This window comes from Quercus suber, unplaced genomic scaffold (genome assembly GCF_002906115.3).
Source record: "Quercus suber isolate HL8 unplaced genomic scaffold, Cork oak 2.0 scaffold_153, whole genome shotgun sequence".
Classification (NCBI taxonomy): Eukaryota; Viridiplantae; Streptophyta; class Magnoliopsida; order Fagales; family Fagaceae; genus Quercus; species Quercus suber.
In genome coordinates, this window is record NW_027069614.1 from 1,217,802 (window position 1) to 1,233,579 (window position 15,778).

At 33.6% G+C, this 15,778-nt stretch overlaps 1 protein-coding gene across 2 annotated transcripts; it reads right to left on the reverse strand.

Moving 5' to 3' along the window:
- Nucleotides 1-1,888: 1,888 nt before the first annotated feature.
- LOC112026550 (uncharacterized) lies at nucleotides 1,889-14,865 on the reverse strand. Of its 2 annotated transcripts, none has more exons than XM_065777330.1 (9): nucleotides 14,677-14,865; nucleotides 14,265-14,439; nucleotides 13,025-13,348; nucleotides 12,693-12,915; nucleotides 10,786-10,932; nucleotides 10,571-10,695; nucleotides 6,537-6,744; nucleotides 3,574-3,827; nucleotides 1,889-2,257 (listed from the first exon to the last, which is right to left on the reverse strand). In XM_065777330.1, exons 2-9 carry the CDS (start codon nucleotides 14,351-14,353, stop codon nucleotides 2,089-2,091), a joined length of 1,539 nt encoding a protein of 512 aa, XP_065633402.1. In that variant the 5' UTR covers nucleotides 14,354-14,439; nucleotides 14,677-14,865; the 3' UTR covers nucleotides 1,889-2,088. The 2 variants fall into 2 exon arrangements, with proteins under 2 accessions (XP_065633402.1, XP_065633403.1); XM_065777331.1 differs by having other exon boundaries at nucleotides 6,537-6,741; nucleotides 14,677-14,864.
- Between the last annotated feature and the right edge of the window lie 913 nt (nucleotides 14,866-15,778).

Below are 15,778 nucleotides of genomic sequence, written 5' to 3' on the forward strand. Positions count from 1 at the left end.
ATTCTCAAATTTGAATTTCAGCCTATGATGACTTGAATGATTAAGGTTTCTCCCTCTACAACCCTAATCATATATAAGGTTTATTTTAAAAGTCATCAAGTACGGAAACAGAAACCTAGAACTCTTATACTCTGTGTGAAGCTACTGCATTTGTACCCTTTAGGGTTTTGTAATCAAGTGTTTTCTGATCTTCATCGTCTATGAAGTGAAGAATTTTGTAGCCAACAACAATTAATCAAGTTACTGGAGTTAATCATGTACTGGATCCGTGCAAAGGAGTTAGTCATAGATTGAAGATTTGTGCAAGAAAGAAAGAAGTCTACTACAAAACCAAGTCCAATTGATTATTGGAGTAAAGGTTCAGTCGTAGGTTGATATTTTGGGATAGTCTAGGGTAGTGATAAGATTTATTATACTTGTAATTGCTTGATTATTAATTAGTGAATTCTTAGGAGTGGTGATCTTAAATTAACCAAGTAGGATTTTTACCTTGTGAGAGGTTTTTCCCATTTGTCAAATCTATTGCATATTAGTTTTTCAGTGATTTGTTGATACCTCCACGATTTGCATGTAAATTGATATAATTAGCGTGCATTTGGATTGCGTTTTAAAGAAAAGATTTTTGCATTTTGCTGAAAATTTGGTGGGTTCCATGTTACTGTTCATATACTTTTTGATACTATTCATCGACTCCACTATACTATTTTAACTAACTTTTACTTTTATCTACAGTACTTTCAGTAATAAGTTTTCAGTTTCAACAAAATAAACGGTATCCAAACACACCCTTAATCAATTTGGGTAATTAAATTAATTAACCAGTGACAACCATGATAAACTATGATAAAGATGTTATCAGTTGGTTTCAATTTGCTCAACTAGTAAAGTTTTTTGTCGTCGAATGTAGGTATGAGTTTAAATCCCGCTTATATAGAAAACCAATTAGTGTCTTAACGTAATGGTATAAAGAAATCATCAAAATAGATCTTTTAACCACCACAAACTATTCAAAATCTTACATTGAATTTAGTAGTTTTATTTTTTTAAGAGAAATTTAGTAGAAATTTATCAGTACTATATGTAGTGATTCTAGGGTGACAAATTTTACAAAGACTATTTTTTTACTATGAATATATTTTAAACACGTAGGGAAACCCAAAACAATAAAATAAAAAATTCTATGCCCGCATGAATTCGGCATCAGGTCCAAGTTTCATAATCTTTTTTTTTTTTCCCTGAATATAGTTTTATAATCTATTTGGTTAGGAGGGTAGAAGAGTGAGAATAGAAAATAACTGAAGGATATAATTTTTTTTTTTTTAAATTTTCCATCATATGTGTTTGGTGGGAGAAATATAAAAGTGGAATGATAGAAATTATATTATATTATGCCCTTATTATAGTTTGAAATAATGGAGTAATAGTTTGAAATAATGGAGTAATATGGGTAGTAATATCTTTTTTTAACTTCAAATCCATCTTCCCCCTCTTTTTCCTCCGTTTTGGGGAGATTAATTTGTGAGCCTGGGAGTAAAATCACCTATCAATTTTCCTTCTCCTCCATTTTCTCTCATCTCCCAAGCAATGAAAACACCTGTCTAACCACCCCTCCTTTTTCCATCCTCCTTTCAACCCAACCAAACATAGCTTAAAAGCCTAGTGGTTGTCTGCCCAGCAGAGGGGGTAACCCCAAAATGAAAAGTCCAACAAAAAAATCAGCATTAAATAGGACAAAAGAAGGACGCAGCAGGACATGAATATTGCAACGGAAACCAAACAAGACTAAACTTTCATGCTTCCCTGCATGTATGAAGTATTTGTGACGACAATCTTAAATTTTACAAAAAATCACATTGGAACAGGGTCCATTCAATTGTTGTACCAAAAATTATGAAAACCTCAAAATTGATTCAGATTTTGGCATTTATTAACCAATGCATGTGAGGGAAGCCTCAAAATGGTCCAGACATTAATGGATCTGAAAGAGTCCAAATCAAAGTGCCATGGCAGAAATACGATAAACAATAATGACCTGCCAATCAAGCATTATAGAAATTGTGATAAACAACAAAAATGTACCATTTTATATCACTTCCATCGCAGTGACTGCCTAATTCCAGTATAGATGAGTCCTAATGACCTCCCAATCAAGCATACCAGAAAGAATGAGATGGCATCACTGACTTTGCTAATAACGGCTTTAATCAATGGCATACTAATGTCAGATAACTCGAGCAACAGGCTGAAGTAATATCTCCTGAAACATATTAATTAACATGTTAAAAAGGCAACCAATCTTACTTGACCTCAAAATCACCAATGAAGCAATTATATTTGAAGAAGGCACCAAAAAACAGATTAGAAGATTCCAAGCTCTGGTATTTGCTCTAGCTTTAAAATTATAAAATTGTGGCTTTTCCTAATGGAATTTACAATCCATGCGTCTATATAAAATTTGGATCCTAAAAGTCACGATTATGCCAAGTGGTTATCTTCTCTTTGACAACAAGTGAATACACTCTTACATAGCTAAAAGTGGATTTCTGGAATTCAGCTAAAAGTGAATTGTAACAAATTTAGGTAGTGAATTTTTGGAATTCAGCTCTAAATGTATCTCTTTCTGGAATGATGGGGGTGGATTTTTGGGCAAGAAGAGACATAATTACTTGAATAGCTAAAAGTGTTCTGATTTTACAAATAGTGTACAATGTTCATGTGGTTCACAGATTTATAAAAAATCATATGTAAACTGGAAAACACGGACACATACTACAGACCTACAATATAGTGACGAGCAATTTTTAGAAAATCATAACATGACACGGCAAATAGGACACGGGTACAAAACCAATACAACACTGGTACGACACCCCAAATGAAGTGTCCATGCTTCCTAGCCATAAGCTGGGCTCATCTGTGAAATTGGCTAGAGAAACTGAAAGGATGCGGTTTTTGTAGTTCAGAACCATTAGGTGTACACAAATCATGTTCTGCTCCCTCAGGCTATAAAAAACCATACAAAAATTACAGCAGTGTAACTAATCAAAGAAATCAACTTTAGACTTCATGAAATCACTGGCCTTCCTAAAGTATCTACGGAAGCACTGACTGATGTCCTCACATTAGCACCATCCCAATTCAACACTAGACTCTAGACGTTGTCAAACTCTAGATAGGAAATTCCCCTGATGCAACGTATCTAAATATTACTTAATCCATGATATTTCACCAGTGTATGGTACAATTTATTGCTAATATAATCAGATAAGTATGACTAGAATGAGAGAGTCACATGATATTCCATAGAACACCTCATCTTCACACAGCCTCTTTTAGTCCTCTTGAAATAAACCTATTAAAGCAATTCTCCATCATGGATTAACAAGTAGAATCAATTACTTGCTGCCTTCAATCCAAAGGACTAAAATAAAAACGAAAGATGAGCAATTGATTTCTGGAATCTCCAACAATTAAAGTTTATGTCAACTAAAAGTGTGCATCCCAGTGATAATTGCAATTATGCGGTATGGATGAAATAATCAAAAAATCCAGAGAAAAGATAAAGCAACATACCACCCTCTTAAGGCCCTTAATTCCTTCATCCGCTTTACAGGCATGGAGAATTGGCTTATTACGGTATAATGTATTGGAGATAACACAGTATCAAATTTTCGCAGGGTAAGCCTCTTCCACCAGCTATAATTCTCAGTCTGGCTATTTCTTGGTGCTTCAATGAGTTGATTCTGTAGTGTCCATAGGTCAAAGCGATCTTCGTACATTGATACAACTGCCTCCACATTTAGATACAACCACTGGCTCAAAGCCACCTATAAAAAAGCATGGGTATAAGTCTTGGAGGTACTTTTGGCTGAAAATTCAAATATGCAATAGTAATATAACACAGTACATAAAATCTTAGGATGATTTTTTCTTTCCATATAATATTCAATTTTTCAAAAACAATGTGAAATCCTGTAACTTCTGCCACACCCCACCTAGACACCACCTCCTCCTCCATTTTTCTGTCTTTAAACCCTGAAAGAAAAATGTATGCATATTCTATAAGTAACTTTAATTCTTTTTTTAAGTAACCATTTAATTATAATCACTAATCAATCATCACCATGGCTCCCCCACTCCCCACCCCCCTCACACCCCACCTTTTGGAACCCATGCTTGCATCCTTTGAATTGTCCCTTTTCTCTGGCTTTTCGTCCCTTCAGAGCAGAAATGCCAGTAAGGATCTTGTTTTGATTGTGTTTCTATGTTTTTCTGTTGATTTTGTGTTTCTCTTTTTTCACTATTTAGTTCTCCCTTTGTCTTTATTGATCGTTAAAACTTTTGTTTGTTTCCATCTTGTTTTCCTTTGTTTGTATCCTTATCATTATCTCCTCCGTCTATGTCTTGCATCCACATCTCTTTGTATGTCGTTAATGATTTACTTTTTTAGTCTTCATTAAATTTCATTGTTTACTTATCAAAATAAAAAAATAAAAAATTCCATTGTATAAATATTTTTATTGGATCATTTCAGTCGCCCTTGCAGTTTGTTTCCTTGGTAACCATTTTGTTCGTTTTTTCTTGACTGTGGTTTCCTGCTTGTCCCTTCTCCATTATCATTTCATCTTCCTCAAAATGATCCATACAGATTTTATCTGTTACTTCATTTTTCTTTATTAGTATCACTTGACTCAGTTCCCACTTTTCATAATATTATATTAATTTTCTTGCTCTCTTACTATCGTATTTTTCGTTTCCTTTTCATCCCTGCAGTTCTTTTCTCTCATGCAAGTTTTTGTTGCATGTGTTTTTTCTATCTTCTCACTGTAAGCTGTGTTCTTTGATATTAATTCATTATCTGATGATTTGTCCTTTGCTCAAGTTGATAATCCATAGGTTATGCGCTCCAATTTGGTGGCAGAAGGGGTTTGTTATTTTTTCTGATCATGGCTCTGAAGGAAGAATAGTTAATCTATCGGTTATGGCGATGGTTGATGATTTCCCTCAAACTTTGGCACCAGTTTGCTGTGAGCAACAGATCCACAATGGGAATTATCCTGATCAGATGCTTTTGGTGGTTAGTGTAAATGTGTTTTGTGATTATTCTACTCACCTTTTTCTCAATCTGCCTCTCCCATTGACCATGTGACTTGATCAGATTCTGCTATGGTAGTTTGTGATAAACCACCAATTCCTATTTGCTGTTATCCAAGACACCACAAATCCATTCCACTAAACTACTTCCATCACCAAAATGTAAAGCCTTATCCAATGACCTTACCAATTCCCCAGGTTTTTTTTTTTTGATAAGTAACTGTAATTTATTAAAATTGGTTAGGGAGACTCCTTGGGTGATTAATATAACATATAGAGACACCACTTAACCCAAATGTTCAAAACAATTTCTTTGTTACTAATTGTTCAAAAAAAACTCCCCCCCCCCCCCCTTTCACCCTTCTGTTTCATCTTCACTAAGGCTGCTTTGCAGCCTTGTGTTTTGGAATGATCATTATTTGTTGGATGTCCCAGCATCAGCACTTTGAACTTAGGCTACATAATCAATATGGACATTTCATCAAGAATTATTTCAGATTTTGCACGTCTGAGCTCTTGATCATTCCTCTATGTTGCTAAGTAAGAGAATTAAGTTGCTTGTGCTATTGCTATTTTTGTAATGGAATGTGTAAATATGTTGTTTGGCTTGAAGATCTGCTTTGTGTTTTTTCTGCCTTATTGGCAAATGATGTACTTCAATTATAAATCAATAAGCTTTCTATCTTTTAGTCAAACACGCACCCCCTCTTCCCCCCACCCCCCCCCCCCCCCCAAAATATATATATATATATATAAAACCCAAACCTTACTCAGAAACACCCACACTATTACATACGTAAGTGCCCTATAAACTATAATCATAACTTACAAAACAGCTCTGGTGAAATGTACCCAAAAAGAGATATGTAATTGAGACAGAACACTTTTCCACACATAATGTACATGTTGGAAAATATTAATTAATACGTTTCTGAGAAACCTTATGTTAGCAAAAGGGAAGAAAAAAAAGGAATATTATTTTGGCTGTCAGGTGACAACCAATGTCCAGCAATAATATAGTTTATGTCTTAAGGCACAAGGTACTGAGTAAAAAAAGAGGAGACAAATGAATATATATATATATACAGCCTCAAGTAGATTCCTAATGCCTATGGGAAGTAGTTATGAGATAATATACAACTGGACTGAGCAGGGTTCTAAATAAAGCATAAATTGTCAAATGTCCAAGCTATGAACCTGAATGGTTTCTAAATAGCAGGTCAATATACTTCGCGGGATCAATGCATCACAATGTTATGGTGAGAGCATAACACTCCAGCCATAACAACATTCATGTCACATAAGCTGTCAAATAAAGTCTGACTAAGAATTAGCTCACGCCCAAAAAATAGTAAATAAGACTGCAAGTAGCAATATAGCTTAGAAAACCAGTTGTGCATAACAAATCAAGAATCATTATTCTAAGCTCACAAACACTGTACCTCATTTCGCAATCTTTGGAGTGCCCGGGTTGACAAAGTACACAATGCCAGGCCTAGGCTATTCATTTCATTTGACAAATTGCCGTCAACAGAGATAAGCTCCAAAAATATGCTTGCAATCCCATCAGCTAAAGTTATCACCAAATCTTCCAATATGGAAACTCCATGCAAAAGAAATATGCTATTGTCATAACAGCAGTCCTCCCTGCTAAAACACAAATGAAGGTATAGCAAGTGTGGGAAGATCAAATATAGTTTGTCAGAAAAATATGGAAAGTGCGTTTTCAGTAACCTCTACACACACAAAAAGATTTTTTGACCCATTCATTTGCAAAAATCACATTTTGTAGAGGCACCAATTTGACACTTTGATAGCTCAACTATTCCAAATATTCTCTTTGGAAGAAGATGAATGCAAAGTCCAATAGGCGTCTGTGGTAGTTGATTAGGTCATTAGTTTTTTTCTTTTAGAATAAGGTCATTAGTTATTTTGTTTCAAGTTCTTAATTGATTTTTTCTACAGTCAAGGGTATTTTAATAATTCTATAATTTTTGGTTGTGCACCTAGGGTTTTAGTTTATTAAAAGATAGGCGTTCTTTAGCTTATGGGCTTTTATATGTGTGCCTTGGTACAATTCAATTAGAGGTTTGTTTTACTAGTCAAAGTAGGAGTTCTAGTCTATTAGGAAAAGTAAATGTCTAGGCTCTCTAAAGGTTGTCATCATACAAAAAGAGAGGTTGGCTAATAGAAAAGTTGAGTGTTTTTCACATTGACCGTATTGTGTTCATTTCTCCTTTTCTCTTCTCTTTGATATTGTCACTGTTTACACTACTACTCATGTACACTATTCCCAGTGCACTGTTCACAGATTGTGTTCAGATCTGATTTCCATTTCTTTTTAAACCTAAATCAAATCCTTTCCCTAGTCATTCTTGAATCTTAACCCTCCTAAAAGTTATAAAAGCTAAATTCTCAAACCCTAAGGGCGAAACCTAGGATAAGCACTTCTTGGGGTTAAAATCACTTGTTAAATAAGAGCCAACCTCCTAATTCTTGCTTATGATCCCATAAAATACATTATGGCAGTCTTAGGCAACCTACTTTCAACACTAATAGCATATTACCTCCATTCCACAGATAGAGATGCTTCAATGCAGTCTTTGTTGGTAAGACAGAATGAGGGAAGGAGTTGGGATGTAAGATTCTTTTATGACTTCAATAATTCAGAGTTTATTTTTTATTAGACCTATCAAAAAAAAATTTGGGAGATAGATTTGGTGGCCTTGTTTCTCCATATTTTAGAATCTCATATCTTCTTAGAGAGGGTGGTGATCAAGTGAGATGGAGGTTTCAAATGTCGTTCTCTTCCCATGGAAGGCATTTGGGGTTAAGGCCCCATGGACAGGACAATGGCATGAGGAAAGATACTCACTTGTGAGTACCTCATCAAGAGGGGTTACATGATAATTGGTTGGTGTTGCATGTGACAGTATGGTGGGAAGACAGTGGATAATCTATCGAGACCTTGCACTGCTGCTTTTGATTTGTGGAGCCTTTCTTTTAGATCATTTGGGATTCAATGGGTTTTATTGGAAAAGGCTATCAACCTTATGTTTGGTAGGAGAAATTGGGTTGGTAAGCATTTGTCAGATTTTGGAATATTGTTCCATTATGTTTTATGTGGACTATATGGAGGGAACACAATTGACACACTTTTAAAGATATGGAAAGTACAAGGTCTCAGTTGTTAGTACCCCTTCACTAGTTCCTTGTATAAATGGTCTCATGTTAGGGGTTTTACAACTAACCATTTTATTGCATCATTTATAATGTCGTTGCCATTTTGTATATATCTTGCAAATCTTTAGGTTATTTTGTGTCCTTTGTACATTAAGCAGTCCCTTTTTAATAAAATTATTCTTACTTATCATAAAAAAAAATTTATATATATATACACACTAAAAAAAAACAATTACATCTTTGTTACTCAATTCTATCATAAAGTTTCTTTTGTTGATTGGTGAGGTTAGAAGGGAAGATAAGATTTACAATACACAAGACAACACTGTTACAACTAGAAAGCATGAACACTTCATTTGGGATGTCGTACCCATGCTGTACCCATGTCTGACACTTGACACACCTAGGACACTTCTACATGCATGTCCTAGCCATGTCCTTTAAAAAAACACAAGACATGGCCAGGACACAAGAACAGAAGGAATTGAATACCCTTTCACAAAAACAAGAGAGCATTCATTTCACAAAACAAAGAGAGCATTCATGCTTTGAATAGTAACAGTGCATTTAAAAACTAATAAATATCTTGATTATTGGTTTGTATTTTAATTTGTAAACATCCTTTAATAGTCATGGATTTGCTTTATTATCCATTAGTACTCTTAATTTGATATATTTCTAACATTATATAAAAAATAAATGCGTAATAATATATAGAAAATAAAAATAAACTATATTTAATAATTATTTAATAAACATGTTCTGCCGTACCCGTGTCCTATTTTTTCAAAAATAGCCGTGTCGCAATGTCGTACCCGTACCCATGTCCAGTGACAAGATGATAACTACAATAGTTTCAAAACTCAACTATGTGAGAGATCAGCCAATCAGGAAGGGCTTCAAGCTAGAAAGAGTGGTGGAGCCAAATGCACTAAGTTTTGAAATTGATTAAATTATTGCTTCTAAATCAGTTATAAAAAACCAATATTTTGTTTTTTAATAATTCAATAGCTACAACAATGGGAGAGGGGGATTTGAACGTTGGACATCTAGTTGAAAATACCAAGTACCAACTAAGTTACAAGGCTCTTGGCTCAAGAGAAAACCATTATCCAAGCAAACAACACCAACTCAAGAAACTAGAAGTCATGATATCAAATAAAATTGTTCAAAGCAAATTATGTCAAATATGACTTGGAAAATCTTCCAATTCCCATAGATCTCGGGTTATAGATTAAAACTTAAATAATCATTAAAATAATTGGGATAAATTTAGAAGAGCATATCCCCAAAGAAAAATTGGAAACTTTTCATATAAATTTTAGAGTACTTATCCCAAAAAAAAATAAATAAAACAAAACAAAAACAATGGTTAGTTTAATAAGTGAGGAAATTGTTTGGACTATGGCATTGAAAAAGGTGTCCCTTTCCATTTATGTTGCTGTTGCTATATTTTCCAGCCATATAGTGGATAAAATATAGGTGGTGATCAAGGTTATAAAAACCAAACCGTTGAAAAACCAAAAAATGGAGACGTTCAAGGTTTAAGGGTTGGATTGGGTTTCAACCAAAGGTCGGACATAATGACATCATAATTAATTTAATAATAAAATCAAATAAATAAATAAATTGAAATTTTTTGTAAAAATGAATAAATATGATTACAAAAATATCTAAGGAAATTAAATGATTTTCAACAAATTTTTGACAACTTATAAACAACCAGGCATTAAAAAAACAATTAACATTATAAATATTCCTTCATGTTTGAAACATAATTATGCAAACAAATAAATAATTTTGAAATTTCACATTCAATCATGCCAAGTACATTAAGCCACAATGAATATACAACAACAAAAATTTAGTCCAAAATTTTTGGGGTCGGCTAGGGATCCTCAATAAAACCACAATGAATATGTATGATTTTAATTATAATTTTTTTACAATATATATATATATATATATATTCCTTTTAGTTATGGATAATTGCATGATATAATGAAAGATTCTGAATATATTAGTTATAATAAACAACAGTGAAAGTCTATTTATCTTATTGTGTATGCATATGCATGCATGTGTTTAAGAGCATGTGTTCCCTTTTGTTCTTATTGTTTTACCACTGAAAATACCAAGAAATATCATATTTTACAGTTTTCTTAATCAAATCTTGCAGAAGATAAATGGAACATCAAAATGAGAACTTAGAGAGAACAGTCAACTTGTTTAGACTAGTTAACTTGTTTAGAGAAAACACAACCAAGAAACAGACAATAATAAATGAATTTACCTCTGAGAGCCAAATCTTAAAAAGCACAATAATTCTGCATATAGGTCTCCCTTGCCTGACTTTCTAATGTTCTGTAAAACAGTGTCTTCTCCTTTTAACTTTTCATATATCAGAGAAGCAAGTTCCTGATAAGACGAGGAACAACATCGACATCTCGTTCAACATGCTAGTTGTATAAAAATCTACAAATTGATAAATTTATTTGTCCAAGTTACCTTGCTAGTGGTGCTGTTTTCAAGGCAAAGCACGTTTTCCAGCCATGCCATGCATACAGGCTGACAGGATCTTTGAATAATATCAGGGAAAACAGTCAACCAATCTTCCATCTTGGCAGTTTTGGGAATTGATGAGGTATTAGTCACCTGGAAAAAAAAAAAAAAAAATCCCTAAGCGGCAGAAATTAATTCAACAGACTGCAAAAGTACTAAAATATTTATTTCTCAAAGTACTGGATTATGAGATATACTTTTGCAATTGGAAAGAAAAGACTGCTTGCAGCTTTGTAAAGGTCACAAGAGTCCCCCAATTTCTTTTTATAAGTGGTTATTGGAGCCCCACATTACCAATCAAAGAAGCCAATCAACTATCTCAGTTACTTTTCATTCTTAAAGAGTTCACATAAAATGCCCAGGGTCACTCTTAACTATACATGTGTCTTATCAAAAGCTGTTACTCTACACTGATCATCAGTGACAAGTTCACTACTATAAATTCGATATACGGCGCAATCAGCTAAGAATTAACTGCCTCATGAAGTAGAGATCACTAGTTCAAATCTCCCCTTTCCCCTTCCCTTGGGGCCAAAACCTTCTTTTAAAAAAGTAAAAAATAAATAAACAATAGATATACGAAAACAGATAATTTATCAACTCTATCACTTTAGAACTATTTATTTGCACCGAAAACATTGAATGAGGAGGCAAGTTGACTTTTATCACAATATGGGCATCTTTAAGAAAAATAATAGGCCAATCCATGTTTGGAAATCAAGAGTACACACTGTGGCAGACAAAGCAGGATCAAATAGTCAGGACTGTTGATATCATGCATAATCTTGCAATAACATTCAAACCTTCAGGGTTTATTTGTATCCATTTAAGACCGTCCAATATAATATCAAACACAGCCACACTGTGGATATATCAGTCAAACATTGGTAAGAACAAGCATTCAATGGACAAACAAAAATTGAATGAACAACGTAATATCAGTTAATATTGGTATGCAATTGTAGGGATTTGATGTGAAGAGTCCCGCATTGGCTTTTTACTAGGTGGATCTTGGGTATATAAGTGATTACAAAGAGCCCCAATTGTAAATTAACTAGTTTTTTTTGGGAATAAATGCAAATATGGCTAGCACTTTCCTTGACCTCCAAATAATTTGGATTTGATTTGACTTGATTGTATGAGTATGTGTTGTGTGGGCATGTGCTAAGTTCCACATCAGGTATTTACTAGGTGGATCTTGGGTATATAAGTGATTATGAGGGGCACAAACTGTAACTTGACTACTACTTTTGGACTACAAGTGCAGATGTGGCAGCACTTTCCTTTGGTCATTATAACATGTGTTGTGAATGCATAAATGTGTTATATATATAATCCATAAAAAAGAAATTGGAACAATTTTTAAATAAAATGGTTTTTAATCTCCTATAAACTTGATATTTGACAAGTATGACAATTATGGGGAAAACACATGATCCAACCATGAGTTTAACGAAATACTAAGCCAGTAAAAACGTATTGGCTGGTGTAATATTAATGAAACATCTAACCTTATGTATGGTATTGTTAAATTGTCAAATATTTTCAATATGCAACATATCTTACTTCTCAACCCAAGGAAGAAAAGATACCGTTTGGCCTTTATGCCCCTCCCTCCCCCATACTAGGACTCGTCAATATATGTATACAGGCATGAACTTATCTATCTTGCCATGGAAACCAAGAAAAAGAAAAAGGGTTGCTGAACCAACAACTTTATATTCTTTTTTCCCAATAATGTTTTGAAATCAGCATGACTGTCAACCAGATATGTAAAATGCAACAGCTTCTACTAATATAATAAGTTCTGGAAAGTAATGATAGTAAAAGGAAACAATAGAGACAGTGCCTGCCTCTTCCTCAACTTGCTGAAAAGAAGCCCAAAGCAAATGCAGTCTTGGACCCTCAGGAACAGCATTCAAACTTAAAGGTCCCTTAGCGTGGTGTTCTTCAAATTCACGGACCCTCTCCTCCAAATTTTGGCAATGTTCAAGAGCTTTTAGAGAGTCCAAAAGTTTTCCTTTCACTACATTCAAGGCATACTTTGAATTAAGTTGATCATCATTCTTCATGGCACTGCAAAAAACAGCAAGATGTCTATGTAACTAAGAGAAAGAGGAATAATAAATCAAATCCATGTATATTCAAAGTGCCCTTCAACCTCTTTTGACAAGCTTACCCTTACCTACCAGAAGAGGTTCCAGAGGCCACATCATCATGGTAGACGTTCTTTGGAAATTTTAGAAAAGACTTCTTCCGTACAGGAATGACTCCAGCCGTGTATGTGAGAAATACACTGGCCATCAGAAGTACTTGATCAACAACAGCAATCCAATCAGAGGTTGTTGCACCATCCGGGTTTACCAAAGACCCCAAGCAAGTACTCTTCAAGGAAGTTCCCCTGAGACAAGGACTTAGTTTCAAATATGAGACACTATGAGTAAGCTCCCACATTTTCCATGTAGAGATCCGGAGAACTTTACAGGTTCCATAGGAATACTTTCTACAACTGCAAATATATAACAGAAATGTGAGGTTAACATCATTGACAATTCTTAAGTTTCAATAGTATTTTCACTTATCTATAAATAAAAAAAAAAATTTTAAAAATGATACTGCAGTTATAATATCATACATGAAGTATTTTGTGTTAACAGTTGATAATGGCTACATATCCACGCAAAAAGATAATTAACCATTATTCATTTGAATTTTAAGTAAAAGACTTTCCTGTTATCTAGGATCCAATAAATTAGAAATTATGTTCAGCAGGTCTACATCTAGGAAGCATGGACGCTTCGTTTGGGATGTTGCACCCGTGCCGGACATTTGACATGCCTGGGACACTTCTGGCTGTGTCCTTTCCAAAAAAAATTGCACAACATGGCTAAGACACAATAACAGGAGGAATCGAATACCATTTCAAAAAACAAAGAGAGCATTCATGCTCTGAATAGTAGCATTTGATTCTTAGTTTGTATTCTACTTTCTAAACTTCTATCCATTATTACTCTTAAATTGATATACATTTAACATTATATGAAAAATAAATGCTTAATAATATATAGAAAACATAAATAAAAATATATTTAATAGAGGTGTCCTGCAGTACCCATGTCCTATTTTTTTCAAAAATTGCTATGTAACTGTATCATACCCGCACCCATGTCCGTGCTTCTTAGCTCTACATATATCTGGCTTAGTTCAGGAATTCCCTATTATAGGGGGGAAAAACAAGAACACGAACACACACAAAACACAAAATTTTCAGTTTCCAGGGTCTTCTCATAAATAAACAAATTTGGTTGAAGCCCACATAATAGAGTTTTACAGTCATCACTCATCAACATATTTGACTTTCCAACACATAACATGACAAACACGCACACACACAATTTGAAGTGGAAGCAAAAAAGCAAGAGTACCCATGTGGCATTCTGAGAGTCAAATTCTGGTGGGGCGTGCAGCCTCTGTGATTGACGAGACATGATGGAGAAGAAACACATTCTGCCATTGATAACAATTTCAGCCCCCCCTCCTCAATCAACACATTGCAAATTGTCAACTGGAATAAGCTTGAACACCCACCATATCAGATTTCTACACACAATCAGCATACATATACATATAATAAATTAATCAAATTTCCACAACCCCACAAAAGTTTCAGGTCAAATTGCAGCTAAAAATGAGTTGAAATCTGGGGACATAGAATAGAATTTGAGAATTGAGAATGTGAATAAATTTATAGTTGAAGAAGCGTTACTTCAAATTCAAGAGTAGTAGAGCATGAACATGAAAAAAAAAAAAAAGAAACGAAATAAAAGCAGAAGTTACCAATGAATGAGAAGGGAAGTATGTAAGTTTGATGAAATTGGTAGAGAATGGCAGAGCGTCGTAAAAAAAGAGGAAGTAGTAGAAATGGGGAGGGTGACGAGTGAGTGATGAGGATTCGATTTGGATTTGGTATAACCTCGGTGTGTTTTTTCTTCTTCCTTCTTTCTTTTTCAACTCACTTCCCTTTCAAAAAAATAAAATAAATAAATCACCTCTCTCTCTCTCTCTCTCTACTAAAAAAAATCTATAAACACAGGATTCCAAAAATAATAATAATAATAATAATAAAAGTAAACTATGCATTTGGTCCTTTCAAATACATCATATTTTATTTTGGTTCATAATATTTACTGTGGTAATTTAGTCCTAAGGTTACCTTTTGGATGAAAATTAATGACATGTCCAATGAGCCAAAATAAAAAATTAGTTTCATTGATGTGAAAATACACTAAAATTTTATTTTAGCCATTTGCCATGTCATCAATTTTCATTTTAAAAAATAAAGATAAAGACTAAACTGATACGACACAGAGAGGTTAGAGATAAAATTAACACAATTGAAATGATAGAGGCCAATTTAAAATATGATGTATAGAATAAGGACCAAATACATAGTTTACCCAATAAAAATCTATAGACATAAATTTTTAGCTACAGCTCTAAAGAACATTCACATTAGCTTAATTAAAATTTTCTGTTTATTTTAGTATAAGAATATATATATATATATATAAATATTACATACTCACTTTTTAAAATAACCCGGCATCAAATTATTTATTTAACATTACATTTTATTAAAATATCAATTTTTAAATTTTTTTTAGTTGTTTTTTTTTTCACATACAATAATCAACATGTACTCTCTTCCTTCATCCAGACTATCTAAAGATAGAATTTAAAAAAAAAAATGCAAAATTACTAGTGACAATGTAAATTACATAATTACTATAGCAACAATATATTTTTACATAATTTTATATAACCTAATGTGGGTGAATTTTGGGATTGGTGCACTCCCTCCCTCCATAGGCATGTATAAATTGAGGGTAAAACTTAACTACAATTTTTTAGGTTCACCAATTAAAGTCAAACACATTCA

Coding starts and splice junctions, on each gene's coding strand:
- LOC112026550 (XM_065777330.1), bottom strand. CDS start 14,353: ATGGCAGAATGTGTTTCTTCTCCATCATGTCTCGTCAATCACAGAGGC. Junction 13,349..14,264: donor ACTCTCAGAATGCCACATGG/GTACTCTTGCTT, acceptor ATATATTTGCAG/TTGTAGAAAGTATTCCTATG. Junction 12,916..13,024: donor TCTGGAACCTCTTCTGGTAG/GTAAGGGTAAGC, acceptor TGTTTTTTGCAG/TGCCATGAAGAATGATGATC.